At 47.4% G+C, this 22,608-nt stretch overlaps 1 protein-coding gene and 1 long non-coding RNA gene across 7 annotated transcripts in view; one reads left to right on the plus strand and one right to left on the minus strand.

Annotated features, from left to right (window-relative positions):
- HIVEP3 (HIVEP zinc finger 3) overlaps positions 1-22,608 on the plus strand; it is a 553,422-nt gene that overhangs the window by 467,333 nt on the left and 63,481 nt on the right. For all 6 annotated transcript variants that reach the window (XM_077150041.1, XM_077150042.1, XM_077150039.1 and 3 more), the window contains one exon: positions 15,627-21,227. In XM_077150041.1, coding sequence (XP_077006156.1) covers positions 16,170-21,227 — 5,058 coding nt within the window. In that variant the 5' untranslated portion in view covers positions 15,627-16,169. The remainder of the gene's footprint in view (positions 1-15,626; positions 21,228-22,608) is intronic.
- On the minus strand, positions 6,312-14,574 carry LOC143674402 (uncharacterized). The gene is made up of 5 exons (XR_013171034.1): positions 14,028-14,574; positions 13,081-13,255; positions 10,920-11,322; positions 8,238-8,999; positions 6,312-6,586 (listed from the first exon to the last, which is right to left on the minus strand). It is a non-coding gene; the product is annotated as an uncharacterized LOC143674402 (long non-coding RNA).

Consider the following 22,608-nt stretch of genomic DNA (forward strand, 5'->3'; position numbering starts at 1 on the left):
GTAGCCATCAGGGAAATGCAAATGAAAACCACAATGAGGTATCATTTCACTCCCAATAGAATGGCTATAAAAAAAAAAAAAGAAAATTACAAGTGTGGAAGAGGATGTGGCGAAAGAGGAACACAGTTCTTCACTGGTGGGAATATAATATGGTACAGCTGCTGTGGAAAATAGTTCAGTGGTTGCTCAGAAAGTTAAGGATTGAATTGCCATATGACTCAGCAATCCTGCTTATAGGTATATACCCAAAAGAATTGAAAGCAGAGACTTGAAGAGATATTTGCACACCAATATTCTTAGCAGCGTTATTCACAATTGCCAAAAGGTGGAAGCAATCCAAGTGGCCATTAATCAAAAAATGGATATACAAAATGTGATATATATATACAATGGAAAACTAATCAATCATAGAAAGGAATGAAGTTCTGGCACATGTGACAACATGGATGAAGCTTGAAGACCCCATGTTTGAATGAAATAAGCCAGACACCAAAAGAATAATATGCTTGATCTCATTGATATAAGTAGAATAAGCAAACTCATAGTGTCAGAATAGAAAATATAGATTATCAGGGAATGGGGTAAGGGTAGAGAATAGGGAGTTCAGGCTTGAAACGTGCAGAGTTTCTATTTGAGATGATGGAAAAGCTTTGGTAATGGATGGTGGCGATGGTAGCACATCATTGTGAACCTAAGTAACAGCACATTATTAAACATTTGAATGTGGTTAAAAGGGAATTTGATGTTGTATATACGGTGCTACAGTAAAATTTTAGAAAAAAATCCATTGAACTACCCATCACAAACAGTGAACCCTAAGCTAAGCCATGGACTGTAGTTAATAGTGTTGTTATAAAACTGTGCTTTCATCAATTGTAACAAATGTAGAACACTAAAACATGGTATTAATAATAGGGTATATGGGGATGCTGTATTTTGTGCATGATTGTTCTGTAAACCAATAACTTCTGTAATAAGAAAAAAAGATAAAAAGTGCTGGAAGACAGAATTGAGAATTCTATGCCCATCAAATTTTGAGAGCAAAAGAAAGACATTTATATATGCAGGTGTTCAGAAAGTTTATATCTTCTGAAAGAAAAGAACAAAAAGCTTCCTGGAGTCATTTCTGTCAATCATAAAAAGGAATTCAAAAAAAAGAGAGTTGTAAATCAGAAAGGTGTAAAGGAAGCTGTTAAAACACTGAAGGAAGGTTGATTGGCCCTTGACTCACAGAAGAGGTGACAACGTTTCATTAATGTGGGATTACATTTCCCTCTCTCATTCCAGTCATACTTGATTGATTCCACAAGGAATTATATTTTCATAGTCATGTTTTCTAAATTCAATTTTTAGAATTAACATATAGGTCAGATATAATTATAATATAAAAGAGAATGTAAATGTTATGTACCTTGAAATGTAAAAGTAATATTGTATAACTAACAAAAATTTGGAGGTAGACAAGGAAGGGAGGAGAATAGAATGGAATGTGTATAAATTTATTCATTGCTCATAGCAGGAAATGAATAGGTACTATCTAAAGCAGACAGAAATAGCATTTAAGCATATTATTTGAAGGTGTTAAAGGCAACTGCTGAAGCAACCCAAACTATATAACTGTCAAAAATTGTCAGATGGTATGGAAGAAAGTTGGGGGAGAAAGTAAATGCAAACCAAAAAAATTCATGAGCTTTCATAGCAGAGTCAATACTGTACTTCGTGAAGATGGTTTTGGAGTCTGAGGCCTGGAAAACATCAGATTTGAGGGCAATAAGTAATTTTAGAAGAAACTGACCCCATGAACATACGACACCAGCACTGTACTCCTCAGTAACTTGTGCCATCCAAACACATCTGTCCACTCACTCAGGGTCTCCTCCAACATCTTCATGGTTTTGCCCACACTAAGGCCCTTTTCTGCCTGGTGAAATCCCATTCATCCTTCTCGGTCCGGAATGTGTGTCTCTAAAGCCTGCCCGAGTGAGCCTTCTCTCCTCACCCTCAGCAGTCGGCCCCTCCCAGCTGTCCCCAGGACCTATTTCTATCACACCACCCACCATAGCTTGTTTTCTGGTTTTGTTGTGTCTCTCTCCTTCTAGGCTTTGTATTTTTCAAGTGCAAAGTCCATGTCGTTTTTTCTCCCAGTTGAGATATAATGTGCACAATCGTAAGTGTACAACTTGATTAGTTTTTACATATGCATAAAACATATATACTCAGGTGATATATATGTAACCATGCATAAAACATATATACTCAGGTGATATATATGTAACCAGATCAAGATCTAGGACATTCTATCGCCCCAGAAAGTTCCCTCACACCCCTTCCCGGTCAATACCCACCTATCCCACCAGAGGTAACAACTATTCTGATTTGTAATGCCATAAAATTAGTTTTACCTGTTCTAATACTTCAATTACATGAAATCATACAGCTTGTAGCCTAATGTCCTTCGTGTACTGCTACAACTTTGAATCCATCCATATTGTTGTCTGTAGCAGCACTTTGCTCTTTTATTACTGTGTAGTCATTTTTATATGACTGTACCACAGTTTATTCATTCCATTTGTTGTTGGCATCTGGGTTGTTTCCAGGTTTTTGTGCTATTATGAATAAAGCTGCTGTGAACATTCTTGTGTTTGGGGGCAAATATACATATGTATTTCTGTAGGTAATATTCTCAGGAGTGGAACTTCTGGGTCACAGGGTAGGTATGTGTTTGCCTGTAGAAGATTCTGCCAACTAATTTTCCAAATGATTGTATCTCTTTACCTTACTACTGACACTGGGCAAGAGTTCCTTCCAGTTGCTCCACATCCTTGCCAACACTTGGTGTTATCAGTTAGTTTTGTTTTGTTTTAGTTGTTCCGGTATGTATTAAACTCAATTTAAAATTATTTCTCTGATGAGTAAGGCTTTTGAACATCTTTGTATATGCTTATTGGCCATTCAAATAATCTCTTTTTTTTCTTTCTTTTTTTTTTGGGGGGGGGGGTGCTTGGTCCGGGAATCGAACCCGGGTCTCCCTTATGAAAGGCAGCCGTTCTAACCACTGAACTACCCGGGCACCCTTCAAATAATCACTTTTTTGATGTGCCTATAATCCCCTGCCGTTTTTGAGTGGGTTGTCCGCCTTTTTCTTACTGACTTATAGGAATTCTTTATATTCTCTGGATATGATTTTGCAGATAACTTCTCCAAGTTTGTGGTTTGTCTATTTACTCTATTATTCGTGTCTTCTGATGAACAGAAGTTTTAAATTTTAATGAAGCCTAATTTAATCAATCCTTTATTTTATATAGTTAGTGCTTTTTGTGAACTGTGAAAAATCTTTGTTGACCCCAAGTCATGAAAATATTTTCTTCCAGAAACTATTGTTTCATCTTTCCTACTTTAGGCCTATCATCCATTTCAGGTTAATTTTGCATATAATGTGAGGTAGGAGTCAAGGCTTCTTTTTTCCTTATATATAATTTCTTCAGTATCATGTACTGAAAAGATTGTCGTTTTCCCACTGAACTATAGTAATACCTTGTCAGAAGTCAAATGACTATATATGTGAAGGTCCATCTCTGTATTCTATATTCACTGATCTCTCTCTCATACTACATTGGCTTGATTTCTTTAGTTTTATGTAAGGTCTGTAATTTATGTCTTTTTCATAGTAGTAGCCTAGCATAGAAAAGATCCAGTTAATGCTTGCGAACTCAGTGAATTAATGAAGAAATGAGTTGCAGAGTGATCATTGTAGCTGCTGTATCATTATTAGGATGGTTATCTCCATCTTACTATATGGGCGAGGATGGTAGAGACCACAGGCCAATCACACTTTTGCCATTATCCACACTGGACTACCCTGCATATTACCAAGCCTTACTGGTCGTTTGTCCTTATTCTATAGTTTATTCTACTGTGTGGTGTGTGTGTGTGTGTATTTGTGAGTGTGTATATGTGATGGTGCATTCTGAATAATGCACCTCCTAGTAAATAGAAAAAAACTAAACTACCTAGGAAATTTGAAGGTATCTGCCGGTAAATGCAGGCATAGTTAGATGTAGATGGGAAGGTAGGTGCCTTTTGTCCCATGGCAACATGTGTGGAAACAAAATGCCATCAGAGGAACACAGGTAGAGACCTGCTAGAAATTACCAAGAGAGCAAGTTACTGCACAAAAGGTAGACTGCAGGTCTTTCCTGGGCAGCATGGATGAGAGACTGTCAGAACGCAATGCCTAGAAGATGAGTCTTCCACCCAAGCCCCGCATTCATTTCCTTAAGCTCTTTTACCCCAAGTACTTCCAGGACCATTTAAGGTAAATAGGTCTAGTTACGTGCATTGGTGCTCGAGTTCTCGCCAGTGTCCAGAAGCCTCTTTTAATCCTTACCAGATCTCACTGGGTTTGAGATGGACTAATCGATCCCTGGAAATTTAGCAATCGATAACTTAGTAGATTGATTAAGTCCAAGCCTCTGGGCATCACCCGGCCCTGTTGAGGAGAGGCTCCAGCCCCTGACCTCAGTTCATTTTCAGTTTCAAGGCAAACCAGACTTAACCACTGTAGATTCTTTTTGGGGTGAAAAAAAATGCTCAGCCAAATCACGGAAAGGAAGGATGCTAAGAACAGTGTTTGGTTGCCCAAAGTGTTAAGACTGTGATTCAGTGCTCAGCTGAGTCCTGTCTGCGAGGCTTATGTGGCCCCTGCTGCCTTGAGGGTCCCCCCTGCAGGTGGCCCGGGTTCAAGCTCCGGCTCTGCCACTTACCAGCAGTGTGATTTCGTGCCTCAGTTTTCTCTTTTGTCAAGTGGGATAACAGTACCTGCCTGGTAGGGTTATTGTGAGAAATAAATGAGTTAATTCGTGCAAAACCCAAGAACAGCCCCAACCCAGAGTGGGAGTTCAGTTATTGGGTCCAGACACAGGACACTGGTTTAGACCATCTTCCTCTGAGTTATCACAACCACAGATAACCAGGGGGTAAGTCTGAGCTTCTGCAGGTCTGGCAGAGTGCAGGTCTGGCTGCGTCATGGCTTGGTCTTGACTATGAAATGTGCTCCTGCTTCCCATGGGGATTTTGCCAGAGATTTTGTCCTCCCCTAATAATGTCAATTCTGCATTGGTCCTTGGCTCTAACAGGAAGCACCAGCATGGTGTAACTCAGCCAGGATTGCCTTGGTTTTTCTTTGCTGTGAATAGAATTTGCTTTCCGCCCAGTGTACAGTTATCCCAGGCCCTGTCTGGGTCTTGGGACTGGAAGGGAGATGGAGAAAACGTGGGAACATGGAGACCATAGTCATCCATGGAAAATTATTTGGGAGCTTCAACCGCAGTGAATTATCCATCACTCCCTGTTGGGGGAAAAGCATTTATCAAGAAACAGCCCTGAGGTTAACTTAACCCCACAGAGAGATTTGTCCATAGGGAGGAGACTTCGGGAAGGTGGCTGTGGTTAACCAGGGAGGACTTCCTGGAAGACAAGGGGCATCGTGGAGGAAGACAGAATCCATCTGGCCAGTTCTGACCAAGGTCAGAGCCCTTGGGGGTTTCCCCAGCATTGGCCTGTGCTTGGGTTCAAATGCCGACTCTGTCCTCTCTCATATGATTTGAAGAAATTAGCGTCAGTTCTTTGAGGCTCACTTCCCTCATCTACAAAAAGAGGGCATTTGTAAGGATCAATATCTTAATGTTCAGCACAGATTTGGCACATGGCTGTTGTTTGCTAAAGTATTTTTCTAAATGTTTTCAACGTTTTGCTCAGTTCTTAGGCCTGTACAAGGCACTGGGAATACAAAGATGAATAAGGCCCAGGCCCTGCCCAGTCCAGGGAGAGACAAGTCAGAGGCCTGACCCAAGGGCAGACATGCTTGAGGTCCAGGAAAGCAGAACTGTTTGACCTATTGAATTACTAGAAAACTCCTACTCCAATGCAGACAGCTGAACCCTAGGATAGGCCTGTTTTCCAGGTCAAGTCGGGGGGGGTTGGCCCAGCAACCTCAGGCCTAGATACTTTCCGCCTGCTTTCTGAGGGTTAGTCACTGACCTCAGCTCTGTTAGAAGATCTGTTTGTCATAACTGAGCCTTCAGAGTTTGGGGCTTTTCCCTGTCATTCTAGAGCCTAGGAGAACATGTGTGGAGACTCCACCAGATGCCCAGAATGTCCTTAGTGTGTGCAGTCACTGCCTGGGATGCTCTGGACCTGGGGGCCCCAAAGCCATGCCCAGGACCGGGTAGCGTACTCAACATTCCCTGTGGCCACATTCCAGCATCGTCTGCTTCGCGTTAGTTGTACCTTCCACCTGGACCAGTGTCCCTTTCTTCCAAACCTAACCAACAGTTTTCTCATCTTTCAAGGCCCACTCAAACATACCTTCCTCCTCCTAGAAGCCTTCCGTGACTCCTCTGTGGAATTAGTCCCCAGACCCTTTTCTCAGCCTGTTCCCCAGTTTGGGGAACCTCTAGAACTTAACTGGCTCAGTCTCCCCCTGAGGTCAGTCCTGAGTAGCCGGTCCACAGGAAACGCCCTGTATTCCCAATGCAGACCAACTTCCAAGGCCTCAGGGGCTGAGGACATCAGCGACTGCATGAACCTGGGTAAGAAAGGAGGGAGTGCAGACAATGAGAGAGGAGGGAGCCCCTCCACCCCTCCACACACACACACACACACACACACACACACACACACACACACACACACACAGCTGGTTTCTCAAACAAAATAGCTCTGAAAGGCATTCCAGACCTATCAGTTAGAGCAAAGTCTCTAAGACCCTTGCAGGGCCATGTGTTAACCCTTTGGTTGCTGGACTATAGGGATGTCAAGGGTGATCCCAAAGAGGGTAGGAGCACGGGGAGGAGACTTGGGGAAATGGTTATATACCAACTGGTATGAATGCGTTCTAGTATCTCCACGGCCTACAGGGTCATACCAGTGCATTATCAGTGCTGTCCCAGCCCTGGGGCAAGACACAGAAGGGCAGGGAGTGGGAGTGCAGGGTAGAAAGAGATGATGTGAACTAGGCTATGAAGGGTCATCTGGGAAAGCAGGGTAGGAGGGCAATTCATGTGGAAGGAAAGCAGTGTGTAAAGGCAGAGGGTTCGGGAGCATGTTCGTCAGAGTTGACACAAAGTGTTAAGTGTAGGGTGGGGAGAGAAGAGGCTGAGAAGGTTGGGTGTGGCCTGTTCATGATGGGAGTGAATTGCCACTGGCTGAAATTCTCTGCCATGGGAAGCTTTTGGAGAGTTCTTGACAAAAGGAAAGTCTTAATGAGGTTGGCAATTGGGGATTTCTCTTTCCACAGTGAATGGTGGGATTGATTGGGTGGGGGAAGCTTGGGGACATGGAGGCAAAGAGATTGTAGAAGGCAGTTGAGAGTTCAATACTGGGCTGTTGAAAAGAAAGTATATGTCAGATGTACATGGGGAATTTTGTAAAAATATATATTCTAGGTCCCTGAGCCTAGAGATTCTATTTGACTCTGGAATGAAGCTAGAATCTCTGCTTTTAGAAGATGCCCCAGAATATTTCAGGTGGGGGCATGGGCCCTTTAATTGTTATTAGAACAACTGGCTTACTATATTGGAAAAATAAAGCTATATCTTTCCCTCACTCCTTACACCAAAATAAGTACCAAATGGAACCAAGGTGAAAATGGAAGGGGAGGGAGGAGACAGAACAGGAGGAAAATGAATCACAAAAGAGCTGAAGAAAATAGAGTGACTTCTTTGTTTGCATGGGCAGGCACTGGGAGTTGAACCCATGTCTTCAGCATGGCAGGTGAGAACTCTGCCTGCTAAGCCACCATGGCCCGCCCTAGAGTGACATTTTAAAAAATGACCTTAGACATGAAATCTAAAAGTCATAAAGAAAAAAACTGATGATGCAATTGAACACATAGAAACAAAAATTTTCTGTACTGCAGGGTTAAAGATGAATAAGGAGAAAATATTTGCTATATATATATGTATATGTGTGTTATTATATACTTAATAACCTCAATATCAAAAGTTTATATAAATCAATAAGAAAATTACAATAGAATAGAAACATAGTCAAAGAATATGAACAAGAATTCTGAGATGAATAAATGTAATTGGGTAATAAACTATGCAAAAATGCTAAACCTCACTAGAGATCAAGAAACACAGATTAAAAAAAAATAAGATCTCATTGTGGTAGGCCACATAATGCCCCTCCAAAGATGCTCGAGTCCTAACTTCCCACACCTGTGAATATGTTACCTTACGTGGTGGATGAGATTTTGCAGATGTGAATTAAGTGAAGGCTCTTGAGATGGGGAGATTATCCTGGATTATCTGCATGGAGCCAGTGTAATCACAGGAAGGCAGGCACGTGTCAGAGGGATGCCATGTGAGAAAGATGCCATCAGCCATAGCCGCCTTGAAGATGAAGGAGGGGCCATAAACCAAGGAATGCAGGTGGCCTCTAGAAGCTGGAAAAGACAAGGAAACATATTCTCCCCTAGAGCCTCCAGCAAGGAACGTATACCTGCTGACACCTTCCTAGTTTAGCCCAGTGATTTGGTCTCCTAACCTCCAGAACTTTAAGAGAATAAGTGTGTATTGTTTGAAGTCATTACATCTGTGGTAATCTGCTACAGCAATAATTGGAAACTAATATGCCCATTTTGCCTTTCATATTGGTAAATATTAAAGAGATTGGTTTTATTCCAGGTAGGCAAGGGTTTGGGGAAACAGTCCTTTCAACTATCAGTAGGAGTATAAATTGGTCCTTTGATGGAAGAGCTATTTGTCAGTGCCAATCAAAAGCTTCAAGGAACATTCCCTTGACCAAGCTTTTCCCCTTTAAGAAATGTATCCTTTGGGTGTACTCATGCAAATATGCAAAGGATTTTCTTTGTAGCATTTCTTGGAATAGAAAAAGCTGGAGACAACCATCATATCTGTGCACAGGGGACTGGCTGGCGTAGAGTGCACTCCAAGATGAAATTCTGTGCTGCTCCCAGAAAGAGGAAGGCAAACCTAGATATCCATGCAGTGGAGGTTTAAAAAAAGACAAAAAACAAAAGCAAGTCACTGATTGAGATGTATAATATGTTTTCTTCATTTATATAGAAAACCCAGTATATACACACGTATTTACAGAAATGCATTAAGATGTTGGGAAGTATATATAAAACTAAGCATTGCTCCTTGGAGAAGGAGGAGGAGGGGAACAGGGGAATGCAGAGAGAGAAAGGAGGAGGCAGTACAATTCTATAGGATTTAGAATCTTCAAATAACTTTTCATTAAAAACCGTTTTAAAGAAGGAGAAATCATCCATCATTTCTGTTCTGGAGTCAGTCTTTGGAGCTGCAGCTCTAGACAAAGTCCCTGGAATGGAGCACGGAGGAGATGCAGGAAGCAGAGATAACTAGACTCAGAGGTTGATGAAACAGTTGGGAGTAGATGGGGGGATGAAAGTTAGGGAGAGAGGGGGCAGATCAGGCCAGGGGTCTGGCATCCAAGAGGCCTGCGCTCTGCACAATGGCCCTTTAGAGCAGGGATGCACACCAATCCCAAGAGACAGATTGCTCTGCCCCAAACACCCCTGGTTGCTGATCGATAGGGAGCTGTGGGTGACCCCAACCTCAGTGGGATCAGAATCCTGCAGGTGAGTCCAGCATCTGGCCAAGGGAGAGGTAGCACTTCATCTCCTGCAGGGTTGGCATCAGCAACCATAGCTGAGGCTGGCACAGTTTCCTTCCTTAGCCCTCCCCCCAGAGTAGCCAGTCCCCCCCAACAGTAGCCAGGGACTGTTGCCAGTTCACCTATCCCATTGGGAAGTTTGTAACAGCATGTATCCCAAGATATTTAATCACCTTGACCAAGACCTGACCAAAATTTGGGGCTTAATTTGCCCTGTGGGATTCTTCCCCAGTTTAAGATCAATAGTGCTGTCAGCTGGGGAGAAACGAGAAAGTTGGCCAATGGTTTTCACAGTCTGCCACACTTCCACCTTGTCTTAGAATCCTAAATCCAGAATTTTAAAAACTGGATAGTGACCCTCAAGATTATTTAGCCCTTCTTCATCATCTTATAGAGGGAAAACAGAGGCCCAGAAAAGGAAGTGACTTGCAAGGGTCACACAGCAGAGCTGTGTTCCAGGGCTTTTTGCTGCAGGTCATGGCCAAAGTGACCCCATTGTGGCCAAAGTGACTCCAGGCCTCTTTGCTTTTCCCATGCAGGAGTGTTCTAGTTTGCTGGCTGCTGGAATGCAACACACCAGAGACGGATTGGCTTTCAATAAAAGGGGATTTATTTAGTTAATGTATAGTTCTTCCGCGGAAAGGCAGTTAACTTTCAACTGAGGTTCTTTCTTATGTGGGAAGGCACAGGGCAATCTTTGCTGGCCTTCTCTCCAGGCCTCTGGGTTCCAACAACTTTCCTCAGAGTGATTCCTTTCTGCATCTCCAAAGGCCTGGGCTGAGTTGCGAGTGCTGAGGTGAGGTATGTTGAGCTGCTTGGGCTGTGCTATGTTGAGCTCTCTCATTTAAGCACCAGCCAGTTAAATCAAACATCATTCATTGCAGCAGGCACGCCTCTTAACCAACTGCATATGTAATTATGACATGCCACTGGCTCATGTCCACAGCAGTAGAACTAGGCACCTTCACCTGGCCAAGTTGACACCTGAATCTAACTACCACAGGGAGGAAACCCTCAGACCCCAGAGAAAGGTGGAGTGGGCTCTGGGATGCAACCCAGCTGTGGTGAGGAGACCCAGCTATGGAGCCTGCTGGATCTCCCCAGTCACCCTGCTCACTGCCCCTGTGGAGGGGGAGCTGCTCAACCAGGGATGCTGAATCAGCATCAGGCAACACCTGCTGTTCAGGGGAAATGGCCACAAACAGAGAATAGGAGGACTCAGGAATTTTCCTCACTTTGGCCTGAAGACTTACCACCTGGCTGTCCTTGGTCAGGTTATGCCTCTTCTCTGGGTGGGCCTCAGTTTCCTCTCAGAATCAGATGAGGTCATTGGTCCAAAAGTGCCGTGAGTTCAAGATGAGGACTCTGCTTGTGTGACTCATCCATCTGGCAGGAACTGAAACCAGAATTCAGAACCTTGCAGGAAAGAGCTGCTCTGTCTTGAGCCACATTGGTCATCTGTTCCAAGAAAGACCAAGTAACTGTGGCCTAGAAGGTTTGTTTCTCTCTTGGATAGAATTCACACTGGTAGGCAGTCCAGGAGGTGGGTGGCTTTGCTTCACAAGTTGTCCAGTCTTCTTGTCCCACCATCCCTTGGAGTGATGTCCTCACCCATGTGGTCAGGGTTGGCCACCACCATCACACCCATATTCCTTTCTGAGAAAACAGGCAAGTGGAGGACAAGTGCTTTTTACACACACACACACACACACACACACACACACACACACACACCACCCCAGACACAGCCTAGAAGTTGGCCACAACTAGCAGCAAAGGAGTTGGTGCTAGGGGTGGCCATAGATGTAGCTAAAGATCATGGAGGCTTCTGTTACTAAAAGAAGCAGTGGGAATGGCTAATGGGAGACATTTTCTGCCTCTGCCAGGTTCCCTATTTCCAGCCAGAGCCTCTGTCCCACCCTCAGCCTGGGCCCTCTTTGTCTAGACTTTCTTCTGTAACTCTGTGACCACGTTCTCCTGGCTGGTCTCCAAGCCCCATCCTTACATCCTGGACTATCTCACTGCCATAGAAGCTCCAACCACTTTTACTTTTCTTTGCAGTTTAAGAATTCTGCCTGCCCCATCTCACATGCAAACAGGAGCACACACACAGATTCTCAGCAGGGGAATTGGTTCAGTTGTTGAGTCATTAAGTGAGAGTACTTATTGCTTACCTCCCTTTGTAGGTTTTTGCCCTGGGTTCCCAGTTATTGAAGAGAGGAGAAAGTCTTGCTTTCCTGGCATTTGGAGATCAGTATGTTTTATTACTGTCAGTAAAATTTTGACCAGATTTTGCTGTGTTGGCTTGTTTGTGTGTTTGTGTCTATATGTGTATATAACTGGGTTGCAACAGAGAAAAACTTTATTAAACTCCACAAGTTTGGGGAGATTGATCTAACAGCCCCCTAGGCATCAGGCCCCTGACCCTGCCCGGACTCAGCCTGGTCTAACTTGGCTGGTGGTCCTAGCCCCTCAATCATCAACCCAGGGCGGACTCAAGCCGGCTTCTTGCCAAAACTAGTAGAATTATATCTCCCCTCTGGTAAAGTCCTTTGAACTTTCCCCTTTGGGCTATAGCCATGCCATCCTGGCTCCTTGGATACAAAGGTGCCTTTGGTTTCAGAGCTTCAGGCCACCTTTCCTTGGCCCTGTTGGCTCCTCTGTCACTTCCCACTCCCCTAAGGCCTTCATGGCTCCAGCCCCAACTGTGGTCCCTGTTGAGCTGTTCTAACAGCTAGACTATAGAAGCTTCTGGGAAGTGGGAGCTGAGTTGCCAGACATGTTAACTAATAGCCTGTTGAAGCTCAGGTTCTCCCCATGGTTCTAAACTGGTTGCTAAGCTGAGCTGTCTGATGGCTGTGGCCTCTGTGGCAGCCAACGTGGACCTCACATCATTCTGTGACTGTCAACAGAGGACATCTGTCCTCCCTGTGGCTGGAGGCTGATGCCCCTGTTGACCCAGCTCCTCAACCCTGTCAAGGAAACCCTCCAGCTCTGACCACATTTCCCTGGTGACTTTTGAAGATGCCATCTCCAGTTCCTTGGAGAAGAGGCTTTCTCTGTCACTTCACGTTTATGTGGAAATTTCACACATATGCTCATAACCACAGAAGGTAGAAAAGAGTCATTTTCTTAATTTTACTTGGTCATAGTGATTAGAAACAGTTATTCTAAAGGAGTTAAAGAGTTAAGTAATAAAGGATTTATATCAAATCTGAATTGTAAGACCTGCGCATGGCTGAGATGTCCCTGGGTCCGTAGGTTTGTTCCTATCTCTGTACCCATTATCCCAGTTGCCTCTCTCCCACCATCCCTTTTACGAACCTAAGACCTGGCATGGTCAAAAGCAAGGTAGCAGAGAGCCTGGCCCAGAAGTTCAAGCGCCATTGTGGCCCTGTGCTGGTCATTCCCTACCATCACTCAGATGCCCGGTATGTAGAGCAAAGGGGTGGGCATTCTGGCTCCCCAGTCCTCTCTGCTCTGGACAGCCAACAATCAGATGTGTCCTTGTTGCTCTGGGTGCAGGCACGAGGTTCCTTTTTCCCGGAGCTCACAGATGTAGACAAGCAGTGCTGGCTCAGTGAGATACCTGGTGACAAGACAGTCCCTTTACTATCTCCCTCCTCCACCCTGCCTCTCCCACCTGGCCCCGGGAAATGCCCCAAATCCCGGCTGCTGGGTACCTCCTACCTGCCCCTGGGAGAGCCATGAGGCTTGCTGAAAGGAGAACCACAGGTCTTGGCAATGTAGGTTTCTCACTGGCCAACTGACTCCCACTGAGACTGATAATTTCACCACCCAGGGTCCCATCCATGCATATGAAGAAGCAAAGTCTGCCACTAACTAGCAATTGGGGGTTTTCAGATCCTTGCATGAAAGAGTCAATGGAAATAGTAAGTACAGTCAATCCTTTATTATCCATGCACAGCACCCAGGACCTCTCCCCAACAGAGGTGAGGCCAGGCCCAGGATTCCCAAACTAGCACAGACAACAGGTCTCCACCTGCACTGCAGAGGATGTCCAGGTGTCTGGTTCTCAGATGACCCACGCCTTTCCCTGAAGCTTGGACAAGCACAGCCTGGATACCACCAGGATGGGCTCCAGCACCTTCACCAGGCTCCCCATTTCTCCCTTCCAGCTGCTGAAGCAAGGCTACTACATAAGTCAAAAAGCCTGCTTTGCTCTTCCCACTCCAGATACCCACTTCCACTCCTTGCTGTGGATACAGCCAAGCAGTGCTTCCACAGAACAGGGAGCCAAATACTGCCTTGTCCATTGTCGCCCAGAACCCATGGAGAATGTTTACCGGGGCAGTGGATGAGCCCTGGCCAGGGGTCAGGAGGGCTGCTGTAATGCTCACCTTTCTAGCCCTCAATCCTCTCATCTGTCAAGCGAAGGGTTTGGCTCGATACCAATCTCTAAGAATCCTTCCACGAGTCCATGGTGTAATTTCAATCCTCATAGTAAAGATGAAAGATCAAAAGTTTATACAAGACACCCAGAGACTATTAGCGTGTGTACCTAGTTGGGTCACAATGTAGCTACTGATTGCAAGGGTGAACAACTGTCCCAGCTTGCTCGGGACAGTCCTGGTTTATTCCTGTTGTTCCACCATAATTACTAGTAGTGCCCCCTTTCACTCTCAAGAGTGCCCCAGTTTGGATAATACTTTTCTGTGGTCACCCTGTTGGCTGTGGGATATGACAAAATGACGTTTCCCTGCCTTCCCTACATGCAGCCTGCTTTGGGAGGATACCTTCTCTGCTAAGGGAATTTACCTTCTCTGCTAAGGTGGATTCCTTGACCACCCTCTAAGGAGGAGACCTTTAACCTCTCAAAGACTGGCCTTTGCTAGTTGTGTTTTGGCCTTCCATTGACAAAACAAACACATACAAAATAATCCCTTCATTGACAAAACAAACACATACAAAATAATCCCTTCATTTACTGGAGGCATATCACTAAAAACATGTATCATTTCCTGCATCATTCACTGCCCCCTCTGAAATACCATATGAGAAAGTTTCTTTTGAGCAGCCCTTTGCTTCTCTCAGGGAACATAGATGTTTCTTCCTCACTGGCTGTACGGACTCTGTAATGAACCCACACCCCTTTTCTCCTTAGCTGCTAGGAAGCTCAGATGTAAATATATAGTGAACTACTGAAATGCTGTAGTCATTTGTGATTAGTATAACAGTGTAACTTTTTTCCCCTCCAATCCTGACTTCCTGCTTTCTTTACATTTTCTTTTGCTCTGATTCATTATTCTGACCTACAGTTGTCCTATATTTATTTAGTCATTGTTTTACAAATATTTTATTGCGAGTTACCTTGAATCCTTTGTTAAGACCAAGATGAAAAAGAAGCACACAAAGGAAGTAAATGTAGAGAGGGTGATTTTTAACTCATAGGTGAAACCACCTGCCCTTCCAAGGTATGTCACAGTGTCGGAGGGATCCTGCGTTTTGAGAGAATTATTTGAATCTCACAGACTTGTTAATCATCTGAGCAGCATCCACGTCCATTATCTCATTGGCCTCCACTGCAGCCCTGAGGCACTGTTGAGGCAGAAATTATTGTTACCCGTTTTACAGATTAGGCAATTGAGGCAAAGAGAGCCTCACAACCCATTGGCAGCACAAAGGCTGGAACCCAGGTTTCCTGCTTCTAACTCACTCGTACTTCCTAGAACCTCACCCGGCCCTCTGTTCCCGATACCCTCGACAGCCACAGTTCTCAGAGCCACAGATCACTCGAACACCAACCCAAAAGCAGATGAGCATTTGGGGCATTTGGGCAGGCAGCCCTGGGAACTGTGGGCTTCTGATTGAGTTCCCTGGTGAAGCTTTTAGGGGTGTCAATCAGGTTTGACACTGAGACAGCTATGGACAAATTAGAGTAACTCTGTCTTCTCTTATGTGTGTTTCCGTGTGTGTGTCCTTTGGTCCTGTGATGGCAGAAGAGCCTGACTTCTCCTCTGTGGCCGCTGATCTCCAACACGGGACTAAAGGGGAGAAGAGGTTGGAACGGAGCCACCCTCAGCGTCCAGTGTGGCTTCCCTTGTGCCGGGACCAGGGATGACTGGGCCATGGACCCAAATGTCTCCAACCTTCAACGGTTCACATAGCACACAGGGGACTCGTGGGGGTCGCTCACCACTGCCAAGTGAAATAATACAATGGCGATATTGACATCCTTCATGACGTTTTCAGGACAGACATTCAGGCAGAAAGCCTTGGTGCATTTTCTGTCTGCCAAGTAGAGGGTCATGCCTCACCAATATGAATAGTTTGGACCCTGATGACCTGCTCTGAGTCCTCTCACAGCCAGTGACACTTGCAAAAACAACAACAACAAAAAACCTCCCAAAGCCGTCTTTGGGTTTCTGCAGCACCTGACCAATGTGGCCAAAGCCAGGCACCTTCTTGGGACATTTGGATCATTCATAAATGCAGCCTGCCCCAACCCTCCCTGAATAGCATCTGAAGTTTCTGTGAAGGTCATGGATCCTGAACAAAGTGCCAAGGGCACCAAGAAGGCTGAGGGAAGTCCCAGGAAGCGGCTGACCAAAGGAGAGGCCATTCAGACCAGTATTTCGTCCAGCGCCCCGTATCCAAGCAGCGGCACTGTTGCCACCCAAGAAAGCCCCATCCAAGAGCTCCGAGCCCCGCAGCCCTTCCCAGGCCCCTCATCGGTTCTTCGGGAAGGCTCTCAGGAGAAGACGGGCCAGCAGCAGAAGCCTCCCAAAAGGTCCTCCATCGAAGCCTCCGTCCACATCTCGCAGCTTCCACAGCACCCTCTGACACCAGCATTCATGTCGCCGGGCAAACCTGAGCATCTCCTGGAGGGGTCCACCTGGCAGCTGGTGGACCCCATGAGACCTGGACCCTCAGGCTCCTTTGTGACCCCCGGGCTCCATCCTCAGAGCCAGCTCCTCCCTTCCCACACTTCCCTCATTGCCCCCGAGGACCTGCCTGGCATCCCCAAAGTCTTTGTGCCCCGCCCCTCCCAGGTCTCCTTGAAGCCTGCAGAAGAGGCACACAAGAAGGAGAAGAAACCGCAGAAGCCGGGCAAGTACATCTGCCAGTACTGCAGCCGGCCCTGCGCTAAGCCCAGCGTGCTCCAGAAGCACATCCGCTCGCACACAGGCGAAAGGCCCTACCCCTGCGGCCCCTGCGGCTTCTCCTTCAAGACCAAGAGTAACCTCTACAAGCACAGGAAGTCCCATGCCCACCGCATCAAAGCAGGCCTGGCCTCGGGAATGGGGGCTGAGATGTATCCCCCGGGCCTGGAGATGGAAAGGATTCCTGGAGAAGAGTTCGAGGAGCCCACCGAGGGAGAAAGCACAGATTCAGACGAAGAGGCGGGGGCCGCGTCCAGCCACCCCTCCGAGCTCTCTCCCAGGCCTAAGCACCCCCTCCTGTCCAGTAGTTTGTACGGCACTGGGGGCCACAGCTCCAGCCACGAGCGATGCTCCTTGTCCCAGTCCAGCACGTCCCAGCCCCTGGAGGACCCCGCTCCGTTTGCAGAACCCTCATCCGAGCACCCGCTGAGCCAGAAACCTGAAGACACCCATACGATAAAGCAGAAGCTGGCCCTCCGCTTGAGCGAGAGGAAAAAGGTCATCGACGAGCAATCGTTTCTGAGCCCAGGCAGCAAAGGGAGCACCGAATCTGGGTACTTCTCCCGCTCCGAGAGCTCTGAGCAGCAGGTCAGCCCCCCAAACACCAACGCCAAGTCCTATGCTGAGATCATCTTCGGCAAGTGTGGGCGGATCGGGCAACGGCCCGCCGTGCTGACGGCCACCTCGACCCAGCCCCTGCTGCCCCTGTCCACCGAAGACAAGCCCAGCCTGGTGCCTTTGTCTGTGCCCCGGACCCAGGTCATCGAGCACATCACCAAGCTCATCACCATCAATGAGGCCGTGGTGGACACCAGCGAGATAGACAGCGTGAAGCCGAGGAGAAGCTCGCTGTCGAGGCGCAGCAGCATGGAGTCTCCCAAATCCAGCCTCTACCGGGAGCCGCTGTCATCCCACAGTGAGAAAGTGAAGCCCGAACAATCACTGCTGAGCCTCCAGCACCCACCCAACACCGCCCCTCCCGTGCCTCTCCTGAGAAGCCACTCAATGCCTTCTGCCGCCTGCACTATCAGTGCCCCCCAGCACACCTTCCGAGGTAGCTACTCCTTCGACGACCACATCACCGGCTCCGACGCCCTGAGCCGCAGTCGAGTGTTTACCTCCCACCCTCGGACGCTGAAACGCCAGCCGGCGATTGAACTGCCCCTGGGAGGGGAGTACAGTTCCGAGGAGGCTGGACCAAGTAGCAAAGATGCAGCTTCCAAACCCAATGAAGAACCTGAACCCAAGGAAAGCGAACTGACCAGAAAGACCAAGAAGGGTTTGAAAACGAAAGGGGTGATCTATGAATGTAACATATGTGGTGCTCGGTACAAGAAAAGGGATAACTACGAAGCCCATAAGAAATACTATTGCTCAGAGCTCCAGATCACAAAGCCTGTCTCTGCAGGTGCTCACACGCCTTCGGAAACAAAAAAGAGTCAGGCTGAGCCCGAGCCATGGTCCCAGATGATGCATTACAAACTGGGGACCACCTTGGAACTCACTCCCCTGAGAAAGAGGCGGAAAGAGAAAAGCCTTGGGGATGAAGAAGAGCCATCTGCCTTTGAGTCGACAAAAAGTCAGTTTGGCAGTGCCGGGCCATCAGATGCTGCTCGGGACCTTCCCCTGGAGTCCACCAAGTCACCAGCAGAACCAAGCAAATCCATGCCCTCCCTGGAGGGACCCACGAGCTTCCAGCCAAGGACTCCCAAGCCAGGGTCCAGTTCCGAATCAGGGAAGGAGAGGAGAACAACATCCAAAGAAATTTCTGTCATCCAGCACACCAGCTCCTTTGAGAAATCTGACTCTCTAGAGCAGCCCAGTGGCTTGGAAGGGGAAGACAAGTCTCTGACCCAGTTCTCATCACCTCCTCCCGCCCCCCATGGACGCTCAGCTCATTCCCTGCAGCCCAAGTTGGTCCGCCAGCCCAACATACAGGTTCCGGAGATCCTGGTAACTGAGGAGCCCGACCGGCCGGACGCGGAGCCTGAGCCACCCCCTAAAGAACCCGAGAAGACGGAAGAGTTCCAGTGGCCCCAGCGCAGCCAGACTCTTGCCCAACTCCCAGCCGAGAAGCTACCACCCAAGAAGAAGAGGCTGCGACTTGCAGAGATGGCCCAGTCGTCAGGGGAGTCCAGCTTTGAGTCCTCTGTATCCCTGGCTCGCAGCCCAAGCCAGGAGAGCAGTGTCTCCCTGAGTGGGTCCAGCCGTTCGGCCTCATTCGAGAGGGAAGACCATGGGAAAGCCGAGGCCCCCGGGCCCTCGTCTGACACACGCTCCAAACCCTTGGGCACCCACATGCTGACCGTCCCCGGCCACCACTCACACACCCGGGAGATGCGGAGGTCGGCCTCAGAGCAGAGCCCCAACATCTCCCATTCCGCCCCAATGCCTGAGACTCGCAGCAAATCATTTGACTATGGCAGCTTGTCCTTGACAGGTCCTTCTGTGCCAGCCCCTGTGGCTCCACCAGCCACAGCAGCCCCACCAGAAAGAAGAAAATGCTTTTTGGTGAGACAGGCCTCTCTGAGCAGACCTCCCGAAATGGAGCCAGAGGCTACCCCCAAGGGAAGACAGGAGAGTGAGGAGCCACAGCCCTTGTCCAGTCAGCCTTCCACGAGAAGTTTGTTGCCCCAGATCCCCTCAGTGGCCACCTCCCACAGCGGGCACCCAGGGGGCAAGAGCCAGGGGCAGGACAGGCCCCCTCTGGGGTCTACTCCACCCTACACAGAAGCACTGCAAGTGTTCCACCACCCTGTTTCCCAGCTCCCCCTGCATGAGAAGCCCTACCTGCCCCCACCTGTCTCCCTTTTCTCCTTCCAGAACCTCTTACAGCATGAGCCAGGGCAGTCTTCAGAATTCTTCTCTACCCAGGCCATGTCCAGCCTCCTCTATTCACCATACTCCATGCCCCCGCTTCCTCCCTCCTTATTTCAAGCCCCGTCACTTCCTCTCCAGCCTACTGTTCTGCACCCAGGCCAACTCCACCTCCCACAGCTCGTGCCTCACCCAGCCAACATCCACTTCCGGCAGCCCCCTTCGTTTCTCCCCAGGCCATACCCGTCTTCCTCAGCACTGTCTTCTGGTTTTTTTCTGCCTCTGCAATCCCAGTTTGCACCTCAGCTCCCCAGTGATGTGGACAGCCAACTGTCCCAGACCAAAACCAGCTTGGCCCCGCTGGCCTCAGGAACTGCTGGCCTCCCCCCCAGCACAGAGTATAGCAGTGACATCCGGCTGCCCCCTGTGGCCCCTCCAGCTAGCTCTGCAGCACCCACATCAGACCCTCCATTGGCCCTGCCTGCTTGTCCAGACACCATGGTGTCCCTGGTTGTGCCTGTCCGTATCCAGACCAACATGCCATCCTATGGGAGCGCAATGTACACCACCCTCTCCCAGATCTTGGTCACCCAGTCCCAAGGCAGCTCAGCAACTGTGGCTCTCCCCAAGTTTGAGGAACCCCCACCCAAAGGGACGACTGTATGTAGGGCAAATGTGTATGAGGTTGGGCCTGGACTGGCTGGGGTAAGTGAAGAGCAAAGCAGAGGTTTCCCAACTCCATACCTGAGAGTGCCTGTGACATTACCTGAAAGAAAAGGCACTTCCCTGTCATCGGAGAGTGTCTTGAGTCTGGAGGGGAGTTCATCAACAGCGGGGGGAAGCAAACGTGTCCTTTCACCAGCTGGCAGCCTTGAACTTACCATGGAAACCCAGCAGCAAAAAAGGGTAAAGGAAGAGGAGGCTTCTAAAGCAGATGAAAACCTTGAACTGATAAAACCATGCAGTGTGGGGCTTACAAGAACTGACAGTGGGAAGAGGCCAGAGAAATCCCACTTAGGCAGCCAGGGCCAGGGCAGGAGGGAGCTAGAAACACTGCCCAGCCTGTCCTCAGATCCATCTGATCCAAAGGAAATTCCTCCCCATCCTCACCCCACATTGCCTCATGAGATGGCCACAAGCTCAGAAGGTTTTAAGGAATATGCCCAGTCATCTGGCAAACCTCACCGAAGAGGGTTGCTCCCAATGAGTGTGAAGAAAGAAGATTCCAAGGAACAACCTGACCTCCCTCTACAGACGCCTCCCAGCTTGCTGCCTCTGTCAGAAACATCCCCCAGACCAGCCAAGTCACAAGAAGGTACGGACTCAAAGAAGGTACTGCAGTTCCCCAGCCTCCACACGACCACTAATGTCAGTTGGTGCTATTTAAACTACATTAAGCCAAATCACATCCAGCATGCAGATAGGAGGTCCTCTGTTTACGCTGGTTGGTGCATAAGTTTGTACAACCCCAACCTTCCGGGGGTTTCCACTAAAGCTGCTTTGTCCCTCCTGAGGTCTAAGCAGAAGGTGAGCAAAGAGACATACACCATGGCCACAGCTCCGCATCCTGAGGCAGGAAGGCTTGTGCCATCCAGCTCCCGCAAGCCCCGCATGACAGAGGTAAGTTAAGAAGTTCGGCCTTGTTTTTTTTCCCCCTCCTTGCTAATTTTAAAAGCCTTTGCTGAGCTTTTAAAGCCACTTTCCTCGGGCCCCATTAGTAAAATCTGAGCCAGATGAGTAGGCAGATTTCCTCTCTTTTGTAGCTGTAACTGGTCACTTTACAAGGAAACATGTTTATTGGGTTTCTTTGTCAGTATGTCTCTCATAACATTGGAATAGATACATTTCAATAAAGTCAGCTATAAAATAATTCTGCTTTTCCATTATATTCCTTCTATTATGAAACCAAAGACAAAGTATTATCTGCAAGTAAAACAGCAGTTATCCCAAAGACTGAGTTGGAAAATCTTGGCTGAGTATTTGAACATGATAGCATTCCTGCATCATATGGCTCTTCGCCCTGTTAGTCCTTTCCTGCCTTTCTTATTCCCTACATTTGCTATTTCTGTTCTCTGGTACCACTTGAAATCTTCCTATTTCCAGAGATTCTAGAATTTTACATAAACAATTCCTGACATATTCCTTCCTTCTTTGCTAATGAGTGTTTAGGTTAGCAAGTAGAGCTGGGTTGCAGTATCCCTCTTCACCAGTAGGTGGTGCTATCACTCACGGATTGACCCATCTGTGCTGTGGTAGTACCACACCCTCACCAAGGGCTGGTATTTATTTCTTCATTTCCTTTGGCCTGAGCCTGCATCAGAAGCTACAAAATGAACTTGTTCCCAGCTTTATAAGCCCAGCAAGTTTGAAATTCACTAATTCCAACTTTGTTTCAGACAAAAGACAATTCCATACCCTGACAAGGCCAGCTTAAGGGTTCATGCTAAGATGTGTTATGTTGATGTGGTATTGTGGATTCACAATTGATCTTGTTTATTGAGCGATACACTGTGCAGGCACAGTGCTGAGGCCTTGAACCCAGTCAATGCCCACCTCCACCTGTGAGGTAGCTATTACCATCTCCATTCTACAAATGAGGGAACTGAAGGTCAGAGTTTGAGAGAGACTAAGGTCACATGGAAAATGATTAACAAATCCAGAGTTTGAACCCAGACCTGCATGGCTCCAAAGAGTCTTTCTCTTTTTCCCCTTTAAAATATTTGAAGAAAGAAAACCTTGAAAAAATTATTTCAAATGTAAAGATGTCTGTTGAGTATGTCTTCAGACCAGATGCTTTGATCAAATCAGGCATAAATCCTCTAAATTAAACTCATGTATACGTAAATGAGCAAAACTGTGTTCTGTAACTTCCCATACATTTATACCCTCCTCTTTTATCCTCAAGTGAATTTTGTGCATTAAATTTGTCCTTAGCTTGACTGGATATTTTGCACAAATTTTTTTCCAAATTTATTCTCTAAATCCTGTTCACTCTGCAGAC

Source organism: Tamandua tetradactyla, chromosome 2 (assembly GCF_023851605.1).
Source record: "Tamandua tetradactyla isolate mTamTet1 chromosome 2, mTamTet1.pri, whole genome shotgun sequence".
NCBI lineage: Eukaryota > Metazoa > Chordata > Mammalia > Pilosa > Myrmecophagidae > Tamandua > Tamandua tetradactyla.